This window comes from Lycium ferocissimum, chromosome 11 (assembly GCF_029784015.1).
Source record: "Lycium ferocissimum isolate CSIRO_LF1 chromosome 11, AGI_CSIRO_Lferr_CH_V1, whole genome shotgun sequence".
Lineage (NCBI taxonomy): Eukaryota > Viridiplantae > Streptophyta > Magnoliopsida > Solanales > Solanaceae > Lycium > Lycium ferocissimum.
The window spans coordinates 32,112,934-32,140,264 of record NC_081352.1 but is presented as its reverse complement, the minus strand read 5'-3'; the positions used below and the strand labels follow the sequence as shown (position 1 = coordinate 32,140,264).

General features: G+C 32.9%; 2 protein-coding genes and 2 long non-coding RNA genes across 4 annotated transcripts; 2 read left to right on the top strand and 2 right to left on the bottom strand.

Moving 5' to 3' along the window:
* Window positions 1–3,795: 3,795 nt before the first annotated feature.
* On the top strand, window positions 3,796–4,203 carry LOC132037189 (uncharacterized). Its single transcript, XR_009409793.1, has 2 exons — window positions 3,796–3,940; window positions 4,009–4,203. It is a non-coding gene; the product is annotated as an uncharacterized LOC132037189 (long non-coding RNA).
* Window positions 4,204–15,130: 10,927 nt separating this feature from the next.
* Window positions 15,131–16,698, bottom strand: LOC132036953 (protein CURLY FLAG LEAF 2-like). Its single transcript, XM_059427370.1, has 2 exons — window positions 16,412–16,698; window positions 15,131–15,797 (listed from the first exon to the last, which is right to left on the bottom strand). The coding sequence occupies exons 1-2, from the start codon at window positions 16,583–16,585 to the stop codon at window positions 15,303–15,305; spliced, it is 669 nt and encodes a 222-aa protein (XP_059283353.1). The 5' UTR covers window positions 16,586–16,698; the 3' UTR covers window positions 15,131–15,302.
* A 6,402-nt stretch (window positions 16,699–23,100) lies between these two features.
* LOC132035943 (ubiquitin-NEDD8-like protein RUB2) lies at window positions 23,101–26,347 on the top strand. Its single transcript, XM_059426122.1, has 3 exons — window positions 23,101–23,305; window positions 24,890–25,149; window positions 26,066–26,347. Exons 1-3 carry the CDS (start codon window positions 23,213–23,215, stop codon window positions 26,175–26,177), a joined length of 465 nt encoding a protein of 154 aa, XP_059282105.1. The 5' UTR covers window positions 23,101–23,212; the 3' UTR covers window positions 26,178–26,347.
* LOC132035944 (uncharacterized) lies at window positions 24,941–25,748 on the bottom strand. The gene is made up of 2 exons (XR_009409492.1): window positions 25,611–25,748; window positions 24,941–25,372 (listed from the first exon to the last, which is right to left on the bottom strand). It is a non-coding gene; the product is annotated as an uncharacterized LOC132035944 (long non-coding RNA).
* Window positions 26,348–27,331: the final 984 nt, after the last annotated feature.

Below are 27,331 nucleotides of genomic sequence, written 5' to 3'. Positions count from 1 at the left end.
AAAAATTACGTTTTGGTTCTAAGAAAATAATTCCAAAATACTACTATCTCTAATATACCAAATCGCTTTCTATTATGTCGAACTCGAAGAATAGTGCAACTTCTCAACATAACCTTTTTCCCCAAAATAAGTAAATTTTAACAATCAAGTACAAAATAATTGACTACGGGTATAGTCAAATATTTTTTTAATCATTATTTACAAGAGAAAATTAGGATCCAACTTTTTTGACACAAATTGCCACCTTGATAATAGTAAATAAATTGAGTCCCGTGACAAGATTGAGATGCTTAACCAAGTTCAATTGTTAATAACTCACACTATTCTAGATACAAAGAATAAAGAAACCAGTTAAAACTGTTGTATCTGGCATTCCACGTGCTATGTTTCTAATTATTAATCCAATACACAGTAGTTACTTCTAGAGAAATGAAACTCAGAAGCTAATGTAGGTCCTCTATGATTTAATAAAGGATTTAAGTAATTAAATCCCGATATTTGTTTGAAATTTAGATTGTTTCCTTTATTAATTATGATGGTAATAATTATCTTATAAGACTAACTAATATCAAGTGAATTATATTAAAACAATGATGAAAATATGATCAATTATACTGTTAAATATATCGTCATTAAAATTACTCAGCATTCTCCCACCAAAGAAAGAAATTATTACTACACCAATATTTTCTTTGCAAAAAGCGGAATTAGTGTTTTAACTATAAATTTGGGCAGGTTATATATATAGTTTTGTTCAATATCACATCTCGCCGATTGAAGTTTTGCTTAAAAACTTTATTCGAAAATTTGTATAAAGAAGGACTATTTGTTGTAATACAACAATTCTTTCATTATATCTGTGTTATAAAATCTGTTGAATACGTATAAATAATTTATCAAAACAAAAATTAATTTAATATATTTACAAAAATACTTGAATACGTCTTGAAAAAAGAATTTAAATATGTAATTCAACTAGTTAAGCATCGTATGGCTTTTAATTAGAACATTATGATTATTTTTTATTTCACACTTAAATGTCGTTAAGTCAATCACTCACCAAAGCTTAAAGTTTTAAAAATTGACAAGTCAACATTTTAAGAACAGATAGAGGAGAAAACATAAAAAAGACTCATCGTTTTGTTTGAAAATTTTAATAATAGACAATACATCAATTATGTAGAATTACATTTACTACAGATTGAAAAAAAAAACAGAAAAATAATAAAAGTAAGTTTCTTGTCATTCTGTTATTGCTATATAAGCAAAGCTATTTATCTTAAAAAAAACAACTCAAATCTTATAAAATATTCTTGAAAATAAGATACATATAATTAAAAAGATACTAATTAAGAAAAAATAAACTAAGCGTTGTTAACACAAAGACGGACTCATGTGTAACGATGTGGGGTTACCGATGCCTTAAATTTTGAAAAAAGTATCTCTCCATTAGTGAGCTACAAATTTAACCTTGTAAGGCTAATATTGTCGTGCCCTATTTTTAATCCGATTAAAATCCAGCTTCTCACAACTTATTACCATGTTTCTCCGTTTTGTAAATTTTCGCAGTCGCCACCTCAATTTTAGGAAAATATTAGGAAACCATTCGTAAAAGTAAACTCCATTTTTAGTTTTAAACCCGTGAGATTCAGTGAAGTGCTTTTATTTACCCCGGCGCATGACAGCATCCCTCGCAGCCTCGTCCGAGGACAAAATTTCCTTTAAACTTAGTTTAATTAATACTAGAGGGGGATTATTATTTCTTATTTATTATCACCTATTTAAGAATTGCGGGAAGGAACTACTCTCTCGAAATTATTTGTATAGAAAAAAGGGGTTTTTAATGTAATCGTAATTATGTGAATAAATGCATATACATAAAGGAGATAGTTAATGCTAATGTGTGATGAAAATATATGTATGACATTTTATTTTATCTAAGAATAACATGTATAATATAGAATAAGGAGATGTTTATTTTTATACGAAAATAATCTACATATGTGATAGTATATCCTAGGTGAATGCTAAAAAAATAGTTATGACGACACAAAGAATACTATATGTGTACATATAATGAAAATGAGACTAAGGGAATTAATAAAAATAAGATAGTACGGGTATGGTATGCGCGTATGAAAATAGTATGTCGGTACACCCATAATAAAGGAAAGCAATTAAGACAAGATGTAAAATTATATGTATTAGGAATATATATATATATATATATATATATATATATATATAGTTTTCAAAAGAGTACGTATGTGTATTTTAGAAGATGAGGTATAATATGATTGTTGTATATAAGGACAAGATATATAATGTAGAGTATGAAAATGTATATTTTTTATGAGAAAATAATATATATCATGAAATATATTAATCGTATAAAAACAAATATAGTGTAAAAGGTATACTTTTGGAAATAGCCATGAAAAATATAATAATAATGCATAAGTAATCGTGATATAGGTAAGTACACGCATAATGAAAAGATTGGTTAAAAAAATAAGATAGTATATGTGTATTATAATAAATACGTACCTTGTAGTTCTTGTAAAATAACTTGGCCGCTATACATAAGCTTAACATGACATTTTAATTAAACTCAAAGAATTTGACTCGCCCCATATGTTAGCATCAAATAAAGAATGATTGTCCATGAAATATAATCTTACCCTTTTTGAAACCCCCGATTTAGATTGCTAATTTTGTTAAAACGGATTTAAATAGAAACGTTAGTTTGTTGAGCAATTAACTCAAAAAGGATTTTTTATTTCTTCATTTTTTTCAGTTAATTTCCTTTAGTCGGAAATCATTTTAACCTGGCAATGCATAGACAAAAGATTAAGAGAAAAAAAAAAACTTGGGCAATTATCATTTCTAACATGCCTAAGCCAAGATTAATTATCCAAGGGGAGAGGAAAAGTAGTGACTAAATTTACCATCATACTTAACTATTTTTCCATAAGTTCCTACACAAGCGAGAAACAAATGTGCTACAATTACAATCCATAAAAATGTTAGTCAAAATATAAACAGTATAAACATGATAACGCGAAAGGCACGAAATTTAAAGAGAGGAGGAAGAGCGGGGACACTAGACCGAGCAATAAAATCTTGCAACCGGTTGTTCTCGATATAGGCACCGGGAGTTGCCATAACTTCAAATGCTCCCAAGGTTCCTCATGAAAAAGAAGAAAAAATAATAATAAAGATAAGGATTAGGAACAATTCTCAACAAGGAAAAAGGTCTATATAACTTTAATTATTAAGAGCTAGATAAAAGAATCAAATGTAATTAAAAAAATAACATATAAGGAAAAATAATTTAGCATATTAATTGCACCCGAACTTGAGTATAGCAGCCCCACTCCTTTTTATGCAAGTTTTAAGTGTTCAAATCAGTAAACTTTCAATCAAATTATGAAAATCCGTTCTTTTAAAAGTGAGGCCTCAAGTTAAACAAAAGCCCCTATCAAATAACAAACTCAACTGAAGCATCAAAATGAGGCAATTCACAGAGCAGCAGCATATCAAGCACCCTCATGAAATGCTCAAAGTACAGCAGCTTAGTCATAGTAATATAGTGCTAAAGTGAGCAGACTGTTTCCTTTTAAGGCAGCAGCTTATATAGATGCAGCAACCTCAAATCTCAAGTGCAGCAACTGTTCTTTAAATGCAGCCACTGTTTGGCTTCAAACTGCCTTAAGGTATGCTATTTTTTATTTAAAATGCAGCCATAATTTGGCTCAAAAGTGCTGCAGCAAATGCGGCAGCTTTTTTTTTTTTTTTACCCCCAAAATGTTTCAAAATGTGGCACTTTCACCCTCAAAAACACAGCAATCAGTTGGCCAAAGTGCAGGCAGTAAATCAGTCCCAAAATGAGGTGAAAATGGCCTAAAACACAGTAGAAAATGGCCAAAAAACGCAGGCGGTAAATCAGTCCCAAAATGAAGTGAGAATGGCCTAAAACACGGTAGAAAATGGCCAAAAATGCAGTAGCGTTGGCCTCAAATTGCAGCAGCATTTTTCCCCCAAAATGCTTCAAAAAATGTGGCATTTTCCCCCATGTTTATGGCAGCAACTTCATGAAAAATGCAGCAGTAAATACAGCCACTGTTTGGCTTAAATCAGTCCCCAAAAGTGCAGCCACACTAGGTATAAATTACAGTAACTGTTTGGTTCTAAATGTGTCTCTCAACAATGTGGCATTTTCAGGCTTTCACACAAAAAATGCAGCAATCAGCTCCCAAAATGCAGTAGAAAGTTGCCAAAAAATGCAGCGATGAGAGATGGCAAATGTAGTAGCAAATCAGACAGCCAAGCGGAACAGAATTTTACGATGTGAGTTTAAAATAACTCATATGCCTATTAGGATGCCAAGATATCTAGACACACTTCACAGAACATTTTAAACCTTTGAAGCCTAAAGCAGCACCTATTAACACAGGAGAGAATACTTGCCTACAAACAATATATGAAGAGGAACCGACTCATAACGGCAGACCTGCTAAAGCCATGTTCAAACAACTATTCCTGAGGTTAAAACATGGACAGATCTGTAATGCAGGATTAACTCTTCCTTAAACCATTTTGGGACCAATCACAAGATAAAGAATCAAATACCAATCCTATCTAAACTGTTATATGGGAATCCTAACCAAGCTTAATTAGCCCCCATGTGTGGTATAAGTCACATATTGCAGCAACAAACCACGGCCAAAGACAGCCACAACAAACGACAATAAAACAGTATATCATAGAGGGCACTTTGAGCATAACGGAGGCTCAGCCAATCAAGCACAGTAGCTGCTATTTTAGTAGCATAATGGACCTCAAAGCTTAAGCTAAAGGCAGCAGTCATGGCCTCTAAACTTAAGCAAAAATGCAGCAGCCATTTTTACTATAAATCTGGCCAAAATTCAGCTCAAATACCATAACGACAACCATTTTTAGTCAAGTCAAGTGTAGGATTTATTCCTTTTAAGTTCAGCAGAAACACCAACAAACAGAGTGAAGGCTACACCAACAGCTATCTACTTATCTCTAACCATAGATCAATTAGCTTTCGGATATGAACTCTTTTTTTTTTTTTAATTAAAACCAGTAGTTTTTCCCAACCAAACAGTAACTTTTCAACCAAAAAAACAGTAGCTGTTTAGTTAAAACACAGTAGCTTTCTTTTATATCAAAACAACACTTTTCCTTAAAAGAATAACTTTTCTCTTGAACAAAACATCACCTCTCTTATTTGATCGAACTTAGTAACCTTTTCTTTTCTAGTTATAAGGCCTCATAAATTCACATATGGGTTCTACATGGAGTCATGACAAAATAGTTTTTAAGAGTATTTAAAGAAAGAAGATATACAAAAGCGATAAAGTTACTTCGACGACTAGAAATTTCAACTAATACAAATTTATATAAGTCAGTGGTTTCCTTCCCAAACGCCCTTAGTTTGTATTAGTCTTTACAAACCAACTCATAAAAGATAGAGGCAAAATAACCGATTTGTGCATGCACTTAGCAGAGTCTTGAGTAAGAAGTCGAAAAATACTCTAAAAATGATTATATCTTAATTCGGCAAACCGAAACGAAATGAGAGACAAGGGTGATTACTCATATATTCTATAGGTAAATTGATAGCTCCTCTAGGTGCACTTAATTTTTTTATTAACCATTTCATAGCTTTAAAGCGAAACATAGCAGTCATAACAGATTCCAACAGGCAGAAAAGAAAACAGACAACAAGACTTTATTGAAAAGGCCCCATTTCAGTTAGCTAAACCAAACAAACGACGAGAAATATTTGGACGGCTATATTTCTACTTCTTACAAAATGAGACACGAAGAGAGTACGAGTATGATTACAAAGCTGGTATTTAACCAAACAAACATTTTCTGTCGAGTTGAGCACACTGAAGAAAAAAAAAAAAAAAAAAAAAAAAAAAACAAACTCATGCTTTTCATTCGAATTTAAAGGAAGCTAAACATCTAAACCGGAACACTTAATCATGCTGAATTCCTACAAAAATCAAAACAACGCTAACAAACATGAAATCGAGTTCACTAACTCATACTCACACATAATTGAAATAGGCAGAAAACTTAACTAGGAAAATAGCTAAAACGACACAGCCAAACAGAAACGGAAAAATTAAGAAAGAAGAAAGAGAATTTCTGCTCAAACAAGAACTTAAACACTCAGATTTTTAACACACACTATTTGACTAATAAACCAACTGACCTTTAGCGAGAAAATAAAGAAAGGCTAAATATAAAAAAAAATAATTGGGGAGGATCTTTAACACAAGCTTCAAATAATCTCCAACCAGACTAAAGATAGAGTTTTTGCAAAGAAATACCTTAGAGATGGAAATATAGTTTTAGTGAAACTTCAATCCCCAAGTCAAATCTTTCTAGTATAAGTATACAGTAGAGCACACAACAAAAGACCAAAACTGAACCAAATAATTTTTTTTTTCATTCAAACGACATGAGATAACGCTCCTAGAACCAATGATCTCTAATCCCCTTTTCCTTAGTAACACAAACAAAGTATATATATTTTTTTTTTTCAAACAACAATCAGTAGGATGACAAACTATGCTAACCATTTGGTAAACCGAGTGCATTTTTGGTTCCAAAGGAAACAGGTCACATTCCAAGTCATGCTAAAGTATAACTCACAGAACAAAATGAAAGTACACTTTGCTGTATATGCATAAACCATTCAGTTTGAATTCCAAATCATCATGTAGCGAATCTGTACTTCTAGAACACATATTAAACTAGTAGTTTTCATTAAAAAAAAGGCCGAACCAGCACATACTTCAACCTGCACAAACTCATGATCTGAACTATATGAAGTGGACAACCTTCTCGGCATGATAATGATTATGCAGAGAGTAGGAATAAACAGCCATTTAAACCTGCCGCTTATTTGCCTTTTTATTCTTATTTCTTTATTTTTAACGAATGAATGGCTTTCCTCTAAGCTCTTCAGTGCGTTCACCATTTTAAACGAAAGAGGTAAAACAAATTCGGCTGAACACGTCAAACAGAGATATACACAACGGCAACATAGTTAAACACTTTTTTTTTTTTTGGATTAACTACTAATTCTAGTAAGTGCGATTAGTCATTTTACACCAGCTCGCAACACATGAAGAACGAACTCATTCCAGCCAGCCAAACCATACAACCCACGGGAAATAATTGAACGACTACATTTCTATTGAAGACGAAGAGAAGACGAGTACGATTACCTTCTTCGGGACAGCGAACTGAGGCTATTTGTCGTCGTCGAGTCTCCGAATCCGCTCGAAAAGTTTGTCGTTTCAGCCGAGAACTTGAAAAGAGATTTCGACAGCCAAAAAAAAGAAACTTAAAGTTAAAAGAGGATTTTCTGAGAACTTTGAACTATGGATTTTCGGTTATGAAGACTTATGAAAAAGAAGGGGATTTTTTCAATTCAACTTTAGAGTAAATATAAATTTTCTCTCAAAATTCCAAGCCTGTTTCAAAGGGGATTTTCAGCCTTTTTAAAAACCTTCTTCAGAACGGCCCAAGAAGGCCATATTTATAGGCAAAACACTGAGGGGGTTTCAACAACTCCCCAAAGAAGCAAGAATTCGAAATTTAAAAATAAGGGAAAAGGGGGAAATTTTGGGAAACGTTTTTCAAGAGATAAGATGATGCCAATGGGTAGACTTACCCTAAAATCAGCTGAAATGGCACATGGAGCCTGCGAATTTCAGAGAAGGAGTGTGGGAAAAGAGAAGAGGGTGTAGGTAGCGGATTTTGTGGGATGTTGTTGTGGTGGTGGTGAAGTGATGGAAGTGACGGGGTGGCGGCGATGGTGACGTTGGGGTGGCAGCCATGGTTAGGTTTGTTTGGTTTGGAGAGAGAGATGGTCGTTTGTTGAGGTTAGGTTAGAGATGAAATGGCTGATTTTGGGACTTAGGGGATTTTAGTTTAGGGGGGTTTTGGTCCGGGTCGGGTAGGCGGGGAACTGGGCTGGGGCAGTCGGGTATTGGGCTGGTGCGTTTTGGGCCACAGATTTTGATTTTAGGAGTAGGAGTAGGATTTGGCCCAATATTATGGGTAGATCTTTTAATTTCTAATCCCCTCTATTTCAATCAATTAATTAAAATATGCTTCTTTGTCTTGACTAATTTACAAATGTATACCTATATAAATTATGACACAAGTAATTTAATATACGCGTTTGGTTTTAAAAATAGTGTAAAAGATGATTAATACGGTAATAAGTAAGATTAAAGGAAAAATGTCAATGCCAATACGAATATCAACATTACTATTATTGTTATTTTTTCCGAATGATTTTATATATAAAAGAAATTCTTAGTCCTTTTAATTATAAAATATGATGTTTGGTCATTTTTAAGAGACAATAAGAATGTTCTTAATTTTAGCGAAATATATCTCGAAAAAATAGTGTAATAAAATGGCTAAAATATCCCAAACTCATTTGTAATTTTCACGACCGAGCTAAGCATAGTGAAATTAATTAAATAAAAGAGGTTTAAAATTGGTGTGTCAACAAATATAATTTTATTTTTTTATGTATCAGGCTTTCTAACCTCTCACTCCTTCATATTTTATTTTTATTTTTATTTTGTTTACATTTTTATTCATTTACAATATTATTTTTATTTTTTCCCATAATGTTATTTTTCCTCTTGTTCTTCTATTCTTTTATACTACAATTTATCTTTCACCCTTAATTTAGAATAAGAGTTGAAAGTTTAATTGAATTTGTTAATAGTTCTAATGAGTTTAATTAGTTAACGTGCATTTATTTTCTTCTGATTTGATTATGTAGAAATGTGATAGCTATGAAAAATGCCTTTGAGTACTTTCTAGTAATCTTAATATTTTTAAAATATAATATTAACAAAAAGAGATTAATACCATAAACTATGAAACATAATAAAGTAATCAATTAAATCTAACAAAAAATATCAAAATAAAGCTATAGATTTTTCATCTACTTGTCTAATTAATATGCACTATTTTAAAAATATAAAGAATTTATTTACCATTTATCTTCAAATTTTATTCATTAGAAAAAAAATGGGAGAGAATTTTCTAATAAATTCAACAAAATTCGGTTTCTTGATTGCTTGCATATTTATAAACGAATATTTATTATTATAATTGAATCTATCTCGAACCGTATGAATATAAGTGTTATTATCATTTTTACACTACTGACCCATTTACTATAAATGTAATAGTCAACCCGTGATTGTCAAATTTTGAATTCTCCTATGCAATGGCGGTGAAGGAGCAATAAAGTTACATCTGAAAAAGTTTAACTTATAGCTTAAACTCTTGAAATTTCTATTAATTTTTTTTTAGAGGAAAAATGACTAACATATGTCATTATTTTAAAGCTATAACTTTGAATTAATTTTAAGTTAAAAGTAACTAAGTAATCCATGTAGAAAAAATTTTAAAGTTTTTTTTTTAAAAATAAGGTATAGAATTTATTGTTTTTTAATAATTAAGAAAGACAAGTATGTGTGCGCCAAAACTTTTGAGATTCTCAACGTATTGGGAAAAACCCCAAAATTGCATTAATAAGAAAGGATTCCATGTAAATTTTGACTTAATGAACTTTGAGAGAAAATGGTAGAAATAATATAAACTAAGCATAAATTATTAAATGTAGCTTGGATACCCATGTGAATTTATTAAACTACCCTCATTTGAGTCATAGTGGCCAAAATGAGTGTGCCACAAATACCTTTCCGTAAAATCTAAATAATTGCCTAAAAGGGACATTTGGATGAATCAGCCAAATTCCAGCACTATCTTATTAACAATCGGCATACATACATATATACAATTTCTAGTCAAACCATACGAACTATTTCAAAGTTTTGACTTGTAGAACTTTTTAATTTCAATATGTAGTATATACAAATATGTCAAGGCATTCTCGCGGAAGCAAGTGGGTGAGCAACTTCAATTCAAAATAAACTACTCATTTAATGTATGCTAGAGCAGTCGTAATAATTAATTTAAGTTTGTGTAAGTTAGGTACAAAATGAATGCAGTATTAATTGCCATAATAAGCACCTTGAAGTAGATTAATTTAAGTTTGTGTAAGTTAGGTACAAAATGAATGCAGTATTAATTGCCATAATAAGCACCTTGAAGTAATCAAAGTCCCCAGATATATAGAGCATCTTAATTAAGGTCTTAGGTAAACAGCATTTTCAATCCTTTCTATACATCTATTCAAGCTTCCCAATTATTCCAATGCGTAAGCTTCTTGGATTCCTCAGGTAGTTAATTTGCTCTTCCTTGACGCCACATTAAACTTTCGAAAGCAATAGCGTTAGATATCTCACCAAGAATTGAAAATTGATATGATTGCAACAATTCTCTACCTACATATCAAACTCTTTACTAACTGCATGAATAATTGACAAACGTTAGTTAAATTTCAAACCATGCATAAAAACTCTATTTAGGTGCGCATCCAACTACATATTTGGCAATCTGCAAGCGGTTGCATGTTGTGACTAAGCCAGGATTATCGTCAAAAGAGTTCATGATTTAATTTATATATACACGCATAAAAGTAAATTTTGACCTATTTATACAGTATAATTTTCTAAATATACAACATGATTATCCGGTAACAGGTGTTCAACAGACATCCTACGGTCTATATGACTCCAATGGCCAAGGCTGAAGGAAACCTTCAGGATAGGGGTTCGGCCGAACCCAATAATCTTGGCCAAAATCATATATGCGCTGAGAAGTTCAATAAATTGAAATTCAAATTTAGAACCCAATAATTAGCACGTGAAGTTGTCTTCCTAGAATCCAAAATTAATACTTTCAAATCCTGAATTCTCTTCCGCCACTGGCTGCTTGCAGATGAATCCATTTCCCACTGTATCAGACTTAAAACTATACTCCGTATTTCATAGCTAAAAATATTTTGAAGTCTATATATTTATATTAAGTCTAAACTCATCATCATTACAAAAAATATTTGAAGAAAAAAAATCCTAATAGTAAAGTATTATTATGTTATTGACTTAAAATACTCAATATAAGCAATTAGAATGTCGATGGTTGTAGGGATCGAGTTGGTTAGCTTTCGCTTGTTGGTGAGGAATCCCACATTGTAATCCTCCCATTTTCCCTTCCCCTACCCCCTATGTAATAAAAATAATTTTTTAAAAAAAAAAAAAAAAATGTCGATGGTTAAGGATGGGATTAAATTAGGGACGTTCCTGGTTTTTGTCATGAATAGTTGCCTAGTTGGATGATTTAATGTATAGGGATGAGTATGCATTAAATAAGGCGGCAGAGTAATTTGAATGGTTTAATAGTCTTCCAAGTTTTTTTTTGTTTTTTTTTTGGTAAGGCTTACACTTTGGTCCAACTAAGGAAATAAACTAACTATCGCATTTAATTCCCCGTCATTAATGATGTAGTATCATTTTGACTGACGTTAACCTTTAAAAAAAGATTTTAAGTAAAATTGGACACGAAACTCCTAACTATGAATGACTTCTATTTTGGACAAACCTCTATGTTTTCACACTGGTTCAAGCTCTCTTGATTTTAATTATTACACATGCACTAGGAAAATGGCACCATACACGTGTGAAGTTTCCGGTGATTGTTTGTTTTGGGCAATCCGCAGGAATGCCCCTTATTCGGGGTGGTCTTTAATTTTTACCCCTCAAATTGTTGATCTTTAATCTTTGTCTTTTCGCCTAGAATATCATGAGGTTTTTTTGGGTTCGAATCCCGGCTCAGGCATAAAAATTGAAAAAAATCGCAAGGCAAGGCTTTTGGAAAAGTATGCCTTATGCGGCATAGGTTGCTTTAAGGCATAACTAAAGTTCTGCCGGATCCGGCAGAGGTTGCCTTATAAGGCAGACTTTTAGTTATGTCTTGAGACTTAGTTATGCCTCAAGGCAACCTCTGTCGGAGACAACATAGATTGTCTTAAGGAATAACTAAAGTTATGCCGGATCCAACATAGGTTGCCTTATAAGACAAGCTTTTAGTTATGCCTTAAGGCAATCTAAGCCGGATCCGCCATAACTTTAGTTATGCCTTAAGACAACCTATGCCGCATAAGACAGACTTTTCTCAAAGCCTTGTCTTGCAAAATTATTTTTACTTTTATGCCTAAGCAGGGATTTCAAACCCAAAACCTCAGTATTTTCGGCCACCTTTTCAAGCGAAGGGCAAAACTTAAAGATCACCAATTTGAGGGGCAAAATTTAAAGACCACCCGAAAAAAAGGGCAATCCGCGCAAAAAAATGATTTGTTTTTGGGACAGCTGTTCAGTAAATTGATCATTTTTTTAATTTTCCAGCAATTTATAGAAACTTTTAAAACATGGTCTAAATATTCAAATTGAGCAACTGAAAATCTTACCAGTAAACGTAAGATCACGATCTTATCACACACTTTAGACAAAAATCTAATCTTTTATTTATAAGATTAAGCAGTATGTAAGCAAACATCAGGCCTAAGTCTATTGTTGTTGGAAGGGTAATTTCCAAATGATTATATTATATTTAATTTGCACAACTTTTAAAATAAAAATAAAATCCAAACGTCACCCAAAAAGGGGACGTTTCATTAATTAGCCTACATATCCAGTGTTCCACGCGTCGGTTGCAGGTTCTATAATCTAGCCTGTGAAATAAAAACTCAACAATAAATTGACATATTATATGTGCTCTCTCATTTCTGTTAATTAGGTATAAACAAAATGGATATTTTGCGAAGCTTCACCAAACAATAAAAACAATTGTAAACAGAACCGTGTATCAAAGTCACCTTTGTGAACCAAAATTTTTCCTTTTTCTTATTTCACGTTTTCCTCACATATTTGTAAGAAAACAAAAAGATAAATAGTAGCAGTAAATATAAGTATTGAAATAATTCCTCCGTCACAAACTATTTGTCATTCATTTTGTTTTACACACCCATTAAGAAATATTAATTAGGGGATATTTGACTAACTTTAACCTTATTTATGTCTAATTTATAATCTCTCTTTATTATACCCCATTTATGTTTCATCCTCATTAATTGACAAAAACTACACTAAGGGCAATTTGAAAAAAAGTAATTAGTTGTGCTTTGAAATCGTAAAATGAAAAATAATTTGAGATAAATATTTTTAATAACCACGATAAATAATTTGAGACGGACGAAGTAACGTTATCGCATCATGGGATTCTTCATTGCGGTAACTCTAAAAAGTGAAGGAGTATGCTTATCTTAACTCTAAAAAGTCAAAGGGATTCATTAGGATTTACTCTATAATAAATGCAGAAATTCACGAAGTATTTAAAAGATTTGACTGGCGACCAAATTTCATTTGGCAAATCAATAAATGCACCAATTTGTACAGTTGAAAGAAATTGTAAATAAAATTGTGAAAAATATGAAGAAAGACTGACATCATGAGAAAGAAGGTAGGCAGTAGGTGTGAGGTTTTAAAAGACGTAACATACGATAGGTATTAAATGGAAGTTAGGTGCAAAATTGAAAAAGTATAGTAAATGTAGCAATTAAGTTGAATCAAAGAAGCAAGTCATCAGCTCTAAATGTAGTTGGATACCCCATTCAACCCATTTAATTTTTGAAGCAGAATGCTTTTATTATATGCAGCCTCCCACATAAATTGCAACTCCATTAATGTATGCCACTTTAAGATTCATCCACTGTTAATATTGTTTACCTTTCTTTACACTCCAACTCTGTGAAACTCAACAAACTCACTCTATGCGCAAATATACTTTTATTTAATCATCTAGTATCCAGAATCTACTAATTGGATTCTCGTCGTACTGACTCTTTTTAGAGCAAAACACTTCATATCAGAAATGTATCCACTTTCAGAACTTGAACTCGAAACTTCTAATTAAGAATGAAGAAATTTTATTCATCCCACTACATTTCTTGATGATCTAAGCATATATACATAAAACTCGCTTTTTACCAGTGTTTTCTTATCATGATATCATCAACAACATAATTTAACCATACAAAAGTACCATAATAAAAATAATATTCGTTTCCGACAGCCACAAGTCTCTTGTTTTTCCTCATTGTCGCTTTATGGCATATTCACATTTATTTCAACAAATTAAGGAAGACATTGAAACTAGAAAATTATGAGCGTATGAAAGCTACTAAGAGAGAAAATTCAAAGCCGCTTCATTCGTTCATGCGAAGCAACCTCATTCAAATAAAGTGAGAAAAAATCAATAACGAGTTTAGTTGAAGAAATAGGAGTTGTTTCTAAGGAATTAGGTATTTGTATTTAAAGCATGAAATGGAAATATTAGTAGCATTGATTAAACAATAGACCATTGAAGCCTTCATCAGCATTTATACTCTTTCAATAAACTAAAGTACAAATCTTATTTAAATTAACAATAAATTTCAATTTAGCCCATGCAATGAAAAGCAACAAGTACTACACACTTATTGCGAAGATATGTCGATATTCAATTTTTACGACCCTCGACTTTCTGTTATCCACCTTATTTAACAAACATTAAAAAACTGAACAAACTGTGAGAATAGTTTCAAGTTCGTTCTGTATCACCATTTTTCTACTATAGTGTAGAAATAAGAATAAAATAGGAGATTCTCTCTGTAATTCGAAATTTGTTGAGCAAATAAAGAAGACCGTTTAGATTAAAAAAAAAAAATTGACCAACTTAAGCCTAAGGACCGCTATTTGACTGAATTAATGCTTGGCAGATTGAATTACGAAGAACCTCATGGCAGTGTCATTAGAAGAGTACCAAGTTAATATGCAGTTCACTGTATGTTCAGCTTTGTAATGTCACAATCGAACATGACTGCAAAAATTTCAGGATCTTAAAAAAAAAAAACACAAAACAAAGAAGAAACATTCAACCACAAACATCAACCAATTGTCAAGCAATTTTTGCTCATTCCATTCATGACTTGACTGTCCTGCCACCAGAATTAAAGGCCATTACCATGCCTAAATTACATTGTCACAATAGCTGTTGCAACATGAGCCCCAAATACGTATCAGTACATGCATATCGTCAAAAGACTGAATAATGTTGAAGCATGCATTTATCCACTAAAAAGGTGCAATCATATGCTACTCTGCCAAGAAGGAACTCAATAGTTTGAAACTTGTATATACCATTCTATAACTTACAAGATTATATCTTCTATCTTTACAAAAAAAAAGAAAAAATCAAAATGATTTCTTGGTTCTTCACTCTTAGATGGATATGTTAAGATCAATCCTAGGCTTCTTCATTGCCACAGGTAATGGAACGATGGTATGGCATCGAGGGCATTTAGGATCGTTCTTTGATATTAGCACGTAAAGCAGGCAACCAGGACAACCAGCAGCGATAGAAGAGCATAGATTCTCTTGATCAATATCTGTATCCTTGATTGAGGACGAGGAATTCGACCTTGGAGATGATGACATTGACACTGATATTGAGCGTTTGCGCGTTGTTTCCTTCTCTGCCCTTTCAAGAGCAGATTTTACTTTTTCAAGGGTGCATACACTGTGATAACTCGATGATGAGGACGATGAAGGAAGCAGCTTTAAGTCTAAGTTTGGTTCGTCAAAGAGATTGAGCGGTTGCTTTGATGAAGGAGGGAAATTAAGGTCTTGAAGCTTTCCAACTGTTTGATAGTTTTGTTGCTTCTGTTCCAAATTCGTCGATGAAGAATTGCACCTCTGTAGATACACTTTTCCTGACTGTTGCAAATGAACAATATTTCAATTATTAGTATTTAAAACCATTGCCGCGATAAAATCAGCAGAAGAGAAAACAGAAAATCAAGCTAAATAGTCTAGTACATATTGAATGATTCGCTTTCGATTTCTCAAGAACAAGTGTCAACCCCACCTAAAACTTATTTACTTCCAATGGAGTAATGATAAAACAGTTAAGGTCTAACCAAGTCTTTTTCACAGCCAACAAAAATGGGCATAATTCTCTGTATGTTGCATAAAAAATGTGGAGTACTAAATACTGCAACCGTGTAACGTATACTAGAGCATTATCAAGATAAACGTTAAGACAGTTAGGATCGGACAGAAACTATTCATCTGGTGAACGATCTGAATGCCCTAATCAATTCCATTAATTAGTAAGCTAATAATACTGCAACTAATTGATACGAGATATAAATTCTTCTTTAAATAATCATGGAACTAGCTAGCAGCAAATTAAACAAACGACAGATTCTATAAGACAAAAGCAGGGGAAATCAACAGTTATCAGCAAAAACCAATCAAAAATACAAAATTATGATTTTTCTTCTAGAATAAGAAAATGTAAACAGAGATTTTAGGCATAGGATTGGTACCATCAAGTCGAGGCGTTTTTCCCAGCCAGAAGGAACCTGCAAATCAAGGTCCAATTCCTTAGAATCAAGGGACCTGCATTCTCCCAACAAGTCCCTTGTCATTAAAGCCGTTGATTTATTCCCTGATGATGATTCATTCATAATCCTAACCACAGAACTAACTTCTGCCGTCATCGATAGATCCTTAAAAATATATATATATATATATATGGGGAGAATAGATAGAGAAAAAGAAACCACTCTGTTAAATTCTCAAAGGCAGAAGAAATGTTAACTTGGAACTGGGCCTTTTATAAATGGCCAACAAGTGAGTACCAAGTATAAATAAATAATAAATAAATTAAAGGGGGATAGTAGTAATTGAAATTGAAAATAATAATAATAATAATAATAATTGTGATTTGGCATTATGTGGATTAGTAATAAATGGAATTTGGAGTGAAGGAAAGGGCCGTCACAGTCAGTAATGGCAGCAATAAATGCAAAAATGGGACTCTACCACCAGCTGTGCTTTTATTGCCTACATTTTTCTATTAATACTCCTATCCCCCTTTTTAGTTCTTCCCCTTCATTAATTGCTCTCAAATCTCTCTTTTATTAGCTTTTTGTTTTTTTCCTTACATGTTACGTCTTCCCTTTCACTTCCTTATTCCCCTTTTCTTTTCTTTTTTAATTTCACAAATATGTAAAATCAATTCATTAGATATTTCAATAATTTAGATCCATATGTCATCATGATTTTAAATTAGTTAAGTACGACATCATCAATTCATACTAAATTAACACTACACAAAACTAATCATTCTACATCAATGAGACGATGAAAATTCCATTCAATAAAACACGATTGCAAGTCCCCCAAAGTTGTACACATGTCTCAACTTAATCGCTAATGTTTTCCATTTCGCTAAATGAAGTCCTTAATATGGAGTGGGCATTAATAGTACCCTACTATACTAATGTACTTTTGACTTCCCTCTTCTTCTTTTTTTCTTCTTCTTTTGTTTTTTTTGACAAAAATGTACTTCTGGCTTCATTCACCAGTCACCAATATCATGGGCAAATTTACATTGTTGGTTATCAGTATATGTAATTTTAGGGAGTAGTATTTTATTGTGAACCTAGTTATTAGTATAATAATAATTTGTGATCATTATAAAAATTCATAAACTTTAAACTCAAATTCGCGCAGCTTTCCTTGGGCATGTCCTCCTTCAATGGTCCTTCCAACTTATAGTGCTTACCTCATAATGAAGAAAAAGAAAAACATGTGACCAGGGGCGAAGCCAGCATATGGCTTGCGGGTTCGGCCGAACCCAGTAACTTTGGTTCAAATTCTGTATTTGTCTTGAAAAATTTATTGAATAGGTATAAATTGTTACTTTAGAATCCAGTAACTTAAACGAATTAGCATCCCAAACCCACAAACTTCAAATCCCTATCCGTCTCTGCATGTGACTCTCTTTGTCAATTCCAACTAATTGCTATTTTGATCTTTTTCCTATAAATATTTAAGGTGGTACGTCTTCATCATAAAACCAAGGAATATGTATGCAGAACTATCAGAAAGAGCTGCATATACTAGATAAAAACGTTAGACAGATTTATAGGAGTAGTTTTTATTGGATGTGAATTTATATTTAAGCCCCCGTTTGGCCATAAAAATTATTCACTTTATTTCCGAATTTTTTTTCACTTTTTTCCGGAACCAGCGTTTGGCCATGAAAATTCCAAATACAACTTCCGCAATACCAAAAACTCAAAAAACTTGTTTTTCACTTTTTTCACTTTTTTACAACTACATTTCACCAAAAACTATAATTTCAAAAACTATGGCCAAACGCAACTCCAACTCCAACTCCAACTCCAACTCCAACTCCAAAATTCCAAAAAAAAAAAAAAGAATTTTTTTTTAGTATCTATGGACAAACGGGGCCTAAGATTTATGATTACCAAAATTAAGATCCTAAAAAGTGGTTGCACGTAACAAAAACGTGAATAATATAAATAATAAATGAAAGAAGATGCAAACAATTAATTAAACGGGACTCACTACCAAATGGACGTAACTGGCGGAGGTCACCAAATTTTATGTTGAACATGTGACAAAAATGTACACTCACAAAGTTGAACGCTTTAAAGATCGTCGGTGTGTCTGCATGTCCTTTTTTCACATTTATCGGTAACTATGTCCGATGTAATATTTTAACTGAATTCGCAAAAATAACTTAGAGAGCTGCTAAACTTTCACATCAATTTGGCCTAAATTTGACCACACTCGAAAAGATCTTCATAACCTTTACATGTACAATTTTGAATTAAGATGAATTTTAGGAGGAAATGATAGGAATGACATTAACTAAATATAAAGTATTAAATTTATCTTAGATACCGGTGTAAATTTACTATGCTACTCTCATTTGGGCCATTGTGGCCAACATCAGTCTTGGCCGAAAGACCTTTCAGAATAAGTTAATGTAAATTTGAGATTCGGTCTTTAAAAGTTTGCACTTCTCTTCATCTACATCCTTGAGTATGAAGTAAAGTATATTATTCTAGTACAAGTGTACGTTTCAATTTTGTTTTTTGTGATTAAAAGCTAGTATTAACTTTGACACTGGAAAAGATTTTAGCTTAGACTCCTCGATTAGCTGATTAATGATAAAGCATGATCTATCACTCATTGATCAGCGATATTTTATTTTTTAAAAGGGAGGTTGCAGAATGTTAAATAGACTGAACTTTGAATAGTCATAGAGTCAAGTAGCCGAAGAACAAAAATTTGGAAGGAAGACACGCATGAATGCATTAGCAGGTATGAAAATGCAGCTTCACCTTCCTTCTGTTGTCTCAATAAATCAGCAAATTGAATGCTGGGAGCTAATTTTGGTGTACAAAACTGTACACTGCCTCTTCTTCTCCCATTACGTCTACGGATCAATTGAATTAATATATTGAGTAGTACTGAGGACTCTTTAAGATTTGCATTTAATGGCTATTAATTTCTGCATTTATGATTCGATATGTATTCAGGATTTTACTGCTCTCTCCCACTACCATTTTATAACTCGATGGAAGAAACTAGTTTAATCCCATTTTGAATGCCTATACTTAATGCAGCTCAATTTTATATTGCTATATGAAGTCGTAAAGTCTTTGTTCAATCTAACTTCCGCAAGTGTTTTGTGTCTATATGAATTGTTGCAATCATTAGGGGCCACACCCTTCGCGTACAAAATTTTGTTACCATTTCTTGTAATTTTAATTCAGAAGGAATCATAGACCATTCAAGACGTGTTTCTTAACTCCACAGTGTGTATTATTATTTGGGTGTGCAAATAAAGTCTCATATTTGTAAGTTATAGCTAAAATATAGTACTCTTAATGATATGAGATTTTTTAAGAAAAAATTGTGCGGGTCGAACAGTATCACACCAGGTTAAAAGTATCTTCCGCTTGTTTCGGCACAATAACTGTAAAGAAATTCATGTTGGGTCTAACCCAACCCCAAAAGCTAGCTCGTGAGGGGAGGATTGCTCAAGTCCATCTAAGGAGTCCACCTATCCCTTCAACCACTGAAATAGGATATTTTAACACGCCACCTCATGCTCGGGGCTGAACATATGGTGTGTGGACAATTTTTAATATGGACCCACTATCGAGAAACAATAATTGGGATGAGTTTTGCTCATGATGTGGGTGACACATCATGAATCTCCAAATTAATTGATGACTCTTGGTAATGGACATGTGAAGCTTAGTTTGTGGGGAGATTGTTTTTGTGCAATCAAAACCCCACATTAATAGCTTAAAAATAAGTAAAGTGCATATACAATATAACTATACTTTTAGGGTCTGTTTGGAAAGCCACCTGGTGATTGAAATTGGTGTAATTACTACCCTAGTAATTACACAGTATTGTAATTACAATGACTTGTTTGTTTGTCATAATGTAATTACAGTGTAATTACAAGAGTGCTGTTTGGTTGCACAAGTGTAATTACACAGTTATTTTAATTTAAAAATAAAACTTAACTATAAAAAATTTAAAATTAATATTTAAAAAATATGTGCTTTATAAATGATATTAAATTAGTTATTTAATAACACATTGTTTCTTGAAAATATGTTAATTAATAATCATATATTTGTAACTAATATTGTAAAAAATAGTTGATATATAATTTCAAATTAATAATATTTTTATTTTAATTGATTATAAAACTTAAAAGCATACTTTTTTTGTGAGAACATCATGGGATTTGATGTTTGAAAAAAAAAGAATATTTATAAATATAATGTCACAATATTATTCAAATGTTTAACAAAAATTCTATCAATTATAAGTGAAAAATAAACAATAAGCAATGTGAAATAACAAGTCAATAGTACTAAAGCAAATAAATTAAAGTCGAAAATATAACCTAAATTTAAAATCCAAAAGAAATTTTTTTAGCATAATAATCTTATGTCAAATTCCAATATTACATAAGTAAGTTCCAACGTAACATAAGTAAATCTTTCCTATAATTCAAAAGAAAGGAAAAATATAAGTCTATAACCACATTCACAACGAAATTCTACTTTAATAACGTCACTCATTATATGCCAAGATTGTTAATGACTCATTCTTTCTAATATTAAGAGATGTAGTTTCAAAAATTAGAATAATAATATGGTTATGCTAAATAAATAATAAAAAAAAATGCGAGCAATTACATGGAACCACAAGAAGTAAAGGTTGGGAATGAGAAGAAAGGAAATGAAATATAAATAATATAAAAAGAAAAATATATTTTAAAAAAATAAAAATAATTAAAAAGTAAAAATAAAAATAAATTAATTGATAGAATAAATTAGAAAAGCAAAGAAATTAAAAAAAATAAAAATAAATAAATAATATAAATTAAAAATAAACTAAAAAAGAAAAGAAATAAAATAAAATAAAAAAAGAAATAAACTAAAAAACAACTCTGTAATTACAGTGTGTAATTACCCGGTCCTCACCCCCCCCCCCCCCCACCCCCCCCCTCAGGAATTGGAGAGTGTAATTACACCGTCAATTACCTACCTAATTGTGTAATTGACCGTCAAACAAAATCAAACTCGCGTAATTACACCCAATTACATCCAATTCCAATTAACTGAGTGGCTTTCCAAACAGGCTGTTAGTGGTAAGAGACCTTTCGGAGGAAACAGTCTGAATTTGACCTAATATATGAATTACACCACATCGATAGTATTTTGGGATGTTAATTTTAGCCGATATTACTTTGGAATCAAAGTTCCTAGTAGCCTCACCCCCAAATGTTTTATCAAATGGACCTTTTCTTGTGGGTTTTTTTCCCTTTTCCTTGTTCATTGTTTAGGTCCAAGTCAATCAAATTCAGGTAAATAACATTTGCTATATTAAGGGGAAAAAGTTTAGACTCTGTTAGTATTATTAGATCAATAAGGAGCGTTAGGCTAACTTTTACCTCCCTTTCCACCACTTTGGCACTTTGTACTTCTACCGAACTGTATTGATTTGGGTTGTTACACTAAATGGACTTCGGCCCAAAGATAAAAAAAAGTTTATTCTCCAAAGTGAGAAAAGGATAACCAATCAAACATATTAAATTGTATTTTAACACTCTCTTTTTGTGAATTTGACTTACTCAACGAATCTGAAACCTCTATTTAGGATTTACAAGAAATATATATGTTCTGGCCCTCAAATTATGTACTCTAACATTACTTTTGGGAAGGAGAATTTCAAGCTAATATATATTTATACTACTACAAAAGCTCAAAATTTGAACATAACATGTTTTTAACTTTTTTACACTTCCTAAGCATTTCATGTTAGATAAAATTGTAACTTAAATAATTTATAATAATTTCATTATTTTACTAGAATCATAAGGGGAATATATGAATTTGAGTTCAAGAATCTAGTTGGAAAAAGAATAACTATTGTGAATGTAATATTAAATTGGAGTTCAATGGTAGAAATATTAAATTGGAGTTCAATGGTAGAATCACAAATTCATAATAGTGAAACGTTTAGCGGGATTAGAATTCAATGATAGAATCACAATTAAAAAATAGAATTATGTCTACAATTTGTTGATGTTTAGATTAACATTAGATTCAGAAGGATTAAAAAATCCAGCCGTAAATGTATAAAATATGTCCTTCAATCATACAAATTCTGACACAATCCCTTATTGTACTTGAATTTCTTTTCCTCTTGTATTTGAAAAAACTATAGTCAACATGGAACAAATTTGAGTTCACATATGTAAAAGGATACCATCATATTATCTCTAACGAGTGCTTTTGACGCACTTGATTTTTTATCTTTTTTTTTTTCTTTTTCCTATCCGAACTATACTCAACGTGTAAAAAAATTTGAGTTCTACGCAATTTAGACCTTTTTTTATTCATGAATCCATATAGAAGGAGAAGTCAAACACTTGTATAAAAGAAGCCACTATTTCATATTTTTCATCATAATTTTTTAAGTAGTAGTATTAGTTTTAACTTGTGGTAGTACAGAAAGAAGGTGAGAAAATCCAAATTAACTTTGTATAAGGTATTACGAGTACTTTTCTGTGCCTATTATCTTCCATTATTTACTCTTTGGACTTTCTTTTGGAGGCCTAAAAATAAAACAAATATTATTTTTGTGAGGGTCCATTATTTGGGAAAATAGCCCCAAAATTCCCAAAAGAGATTGGATTCAGAGAAGTGCGGCATACGGGTAAAACCAAGTCTTAACTTTGTTTGGTCACACTGTGTGTGAAGCAGCAATCAATCATGCAGATCTTCGTGAAAACCCTAACAGGGAAGACCATCACCCTCGAAGTTGAGAGCAGCGACACCATCGACAATGTCAAGGCCAAAATTCAGGTTCCTCTTTCTGTCTTATGGATTTTACTTTTATTTTGATGTCTCTTTCTTGCTATCATTGCCCCATAAATCTGCTCTGATTTAGGGTTATGGATTTCTTTCCTGAGCTAGTGGTTCTGCTAATAGCTTACAATCTCTAGAAAGAAGACGGAGCTCATGAAAATGCACTCGGGATTTTATTCCTTAAAAAGTCGAAGCTTTTGTTTAAAAATATGGATTTTTCTGTTGCCCCTGATTCGCTCTTCCTAACTAAATCCCTCAATCCTGCAACTTTAAATTTTGCTCTTGTAATCATACGATTGGGTATTGACAACAAGACTATACCATGTCATGAAAGAAGCACACTGGGACTGTGTCTTTGGGGCACAGTTGAACGCGAGGTGCAGGATAGGATTGGGTGTTCAAGTGAGCTAAGGTAGAAATTGATACACTAACAAGAGTGGATTGGCAAAGACACCAGCTTTTAAACTGTACATGTCTTCAAAGTCTTTTGCATGCTTGATGATGCCATGAATTTACATCTTTATTGCTCTTTTTTTACTTTTTGATGTTCTATCTAAGTAAGCCTTAATACTTTAATTCTCACAAATCTTGTGGTACTATTTTCTTTGGAGCTTTTATTTCCTGTCTCTGTAAAAAAGGGCCCTTTTACTTTTCTTTCTGAGGTTCTTTTTACTCAGTCTTATCCTTTATGTTCTTCCATTGATGGCACTGCAGTAGATGTGCATTTTGTTGAGACTACTGATTTCTCTTGTCTTTTCTCATTTATGCTTGTGTAGCATGAGAATGACCATTGATATCGTATTTGGACGTAAGACATGAAATTTTTGAAATCAACAAGCACACATCCAATGGTCCAAGTAAAACTATACATGCCTTTTTTTTTTTTTTCGAGAAACTGGTACTGAGTAAAAAAAAAAAGACTATACAGGCCTTTTAATCTACCAAAATAATTCTACTTGCCAATAAAGACATTAATAACTTCACCTGGGGGCTTTGCTCTCATGGTAAGATCTCAAAGTGTGATATGTGGGTTAGGCGCATTTTAGGGGTTCGAACCTTGGTGCAGACAAAAGCCGGATTTTTAAGTTTAGAAGGGTAGAGGAGGTCCATTATCCATGGAGTTTAGAACCATACACCATTGGCCATCGGTGATTTATCGGTTACTAAAAAAAAGCATTTAACTTTTTCTTCTACAAACATAGTTTAGTGATGCATTCAACTCTAATAAGGATTAAGAATGTTCGCTAAATAGTTCCACTTACTTGGAGAAACGAACAAAATACTGGACATGTAATCCAGTGGGGAAGTGTCTTCCTTCTGGGTAGAATTGGAGCCTCCTTTATCGGAGGTATTTGATACATATAGTGATGGTGAATTGTTGGCTTAGGCTTAGACCCAAAAAAGGGGGGGAAAAAGTATTGCCGTAGACTTCCCTACTCCTCTCCCCTCCTCCCCTCTTCCACGGGCTTATCAATTTGTCCTCTATATCGTTATTTAATATCTGTTACGTTGTTGATGCTTGCTTCAAGCAGTACGTCTTGTAATATTAGCTGATGAGTTACTGGATTTGTTGCTTACCAGGACAAAGAAGGGATACCTCCTGACCAGCAGAGACTAATTTTTGCTGGCAAACAGTTGGAAGATGGTCGGACTCTGGCTGATTACAATATCCAGAAAGAATCAACACTTCACCTGGTATTGAGGCTCATGGGAGGAACTATGATTAAGGTGAAAACTCTCACTGGAAAGGAAATTGAGATTGATATTGAACCCACAGACACCATTGATCGAATTAAGGAACGGGTTGAGGAGAAAGAAGGAATACCTCCTGTGCAGCAAAGGTTTGCTTCTCGTCCTTTTTCACTGTAGAGTTGTTGTCTTGGTTTGCTCCTCTTAAACTTGTGGCCAAAAAGAAAAATATTTGGTGTTTGTCTGATACTGTATCCCTGGCCTAGAAGTTTGTTGGTAGAGTTCGTTCCAAGGGTGAAGTGTTTTCTCTGGTATTTCTTGCATCCCTTAACAGTAATTGTTGCAATGCTCCATCTGCTACTTGAAGTTATGTACCTGCATTTTTTTTTTTTATTGACATGGCAACCCGCAGCCGTTACCCTTTGGGTGCGCGTAGGAACCTTAGCTCGTGCAATAGGCCGCAAATCACGCAAGAGAGGTAACCCGCACTAGGGAAGCCCGGTGCGATGAGCTCGACCCGGATAAATCTCTGCAGTGTCGTAGAAGGGGTTTCAACGAGACCTCCATTATGAAAGCCCCATGTTCAACCAACTGAGCCACCCTTGCGGGTTACCTGCATTTTCTTTATACCTTCAGCCATGTCCCGACAGGCAAATTTTCATCATTGACCACTTCATTTGCCAAAAAACAATGATGGCCAGAAACTATCATGAATAATATCTTCGACAACTTTTGTATAACTTGTCATTATCTAGTACTTTATGGTCTGGGAAATGCCATATTCTTGTTTTATAGAAATCCATGGTACCGTATGACCTATTTTAAAAATAGAAATCCGTGGGACCCTATTTGAAATTTTGACCAGATTTGGCATCTATCTAGTTATTTCAGTTATATGGTAAAAAGCTAACAACTGTCTGTTGATTCGGCATAAATATCCATGCCAGCCTCTTAATTTAACTGCACTGCTAGCTAACTGGTTCTATGGTCATTGTAGTACTAGTTACATTGGTTCACCTTTTAGCCATTTGAAGCAATTGTTATACCAGTCATATTGGTTTATTGCAGACTTATTTATGCTGGAAAGCAGCTAGCGGATGACAAGACAGCTAAGGATTACAATATTGAAGGCGGTTCTGTTCTTCATCTTGTTCTTGCATTGAGGGGTGGTAGTCTTTAGATCGCACCAAATTGGGTTAAAAATGGCCAACCATTATCCATGAATTTATCATGGCAGTTCCCTTTTTGTTTTCTTTTTACCTTTTCTGTTGTACTTTTGGAAGAAATGTGAAACTCGGCTAAAGCTGAGATTGATTTCCTTATTTATGTGGAATGGTGCTTGCTTGCTTATTTCTAGCTCCCACGGAACTGGTTGCACCAATTATTGAGATGTTGAGTCCCCTATAGGCAATAAGTGAGCCATGTAGCCCTTATTCACTATAGATATCATTTACTATGACCCCCCTTGTCTTTTGTGATTTGATAATTGAGGACGGGCTTCTGCGATATTTTTATCTTGAAACTATATTGATCTCACTTATGCGTACAAGGCCTTTGAATCCAAAAGGATTCAGGAAAGAACCACCTTTTACAGTCGCTATCATGGTCCGTAAAGAGAATGAAATAGTCTCCTCCTTATTTTGTCCACCAGTCCTTGAAATAGACTTGGCTTTTTTGGCAGTAATTTCCTAATTTAACAAGTAAGAACGACGCAGTATCAGAGTACATCTAGTGTGAACCCAATAAAAAAGTACAACCACCCTCCTTGAAGTGTTTGGACCCTGGGGGCTGCATTCTCATCCTACCTACCGACCTAATAGATTGAGTGACTCTCCAACGAAGTTGTTAGATACTTGTAGCGTATGAGGCACATCCAATTAATCAAAATGCAACAATCCTGATTCAGTACATTTTGTTGCCTGCCAAATTTATGTCTGTTAAACTGCTATTGTCGTACACTCAATTGGTACTAAAATTTCTTGGATTTTAATTTCATGACACTATGCGGGCTACATGATTGGATATTTTCGGAGAATGATATGAGCTCAACTACAAAAGGATCCTTGTCCACTTTCATCGTCTTTTTTTCGTAAAACTATATCCTGTAGAGATAACAAAGGAAAAGAAAGAGATATGAACATATGTAAAAGCAAGGGTGGGCATGCCACAAAATATTATTTTATTGAGCTAATAGAGACGAGATTGGGTAACGCCAAAAAATGGTGTGTGTTGGGAAGCCTATAAGGCATTGATAACAATTGGGAGTAGTTGATAACTAATAGTAAAAGGAATTGATGGGCATGGTTTTTGAAGTATAAGACTTAAACTTCTTTG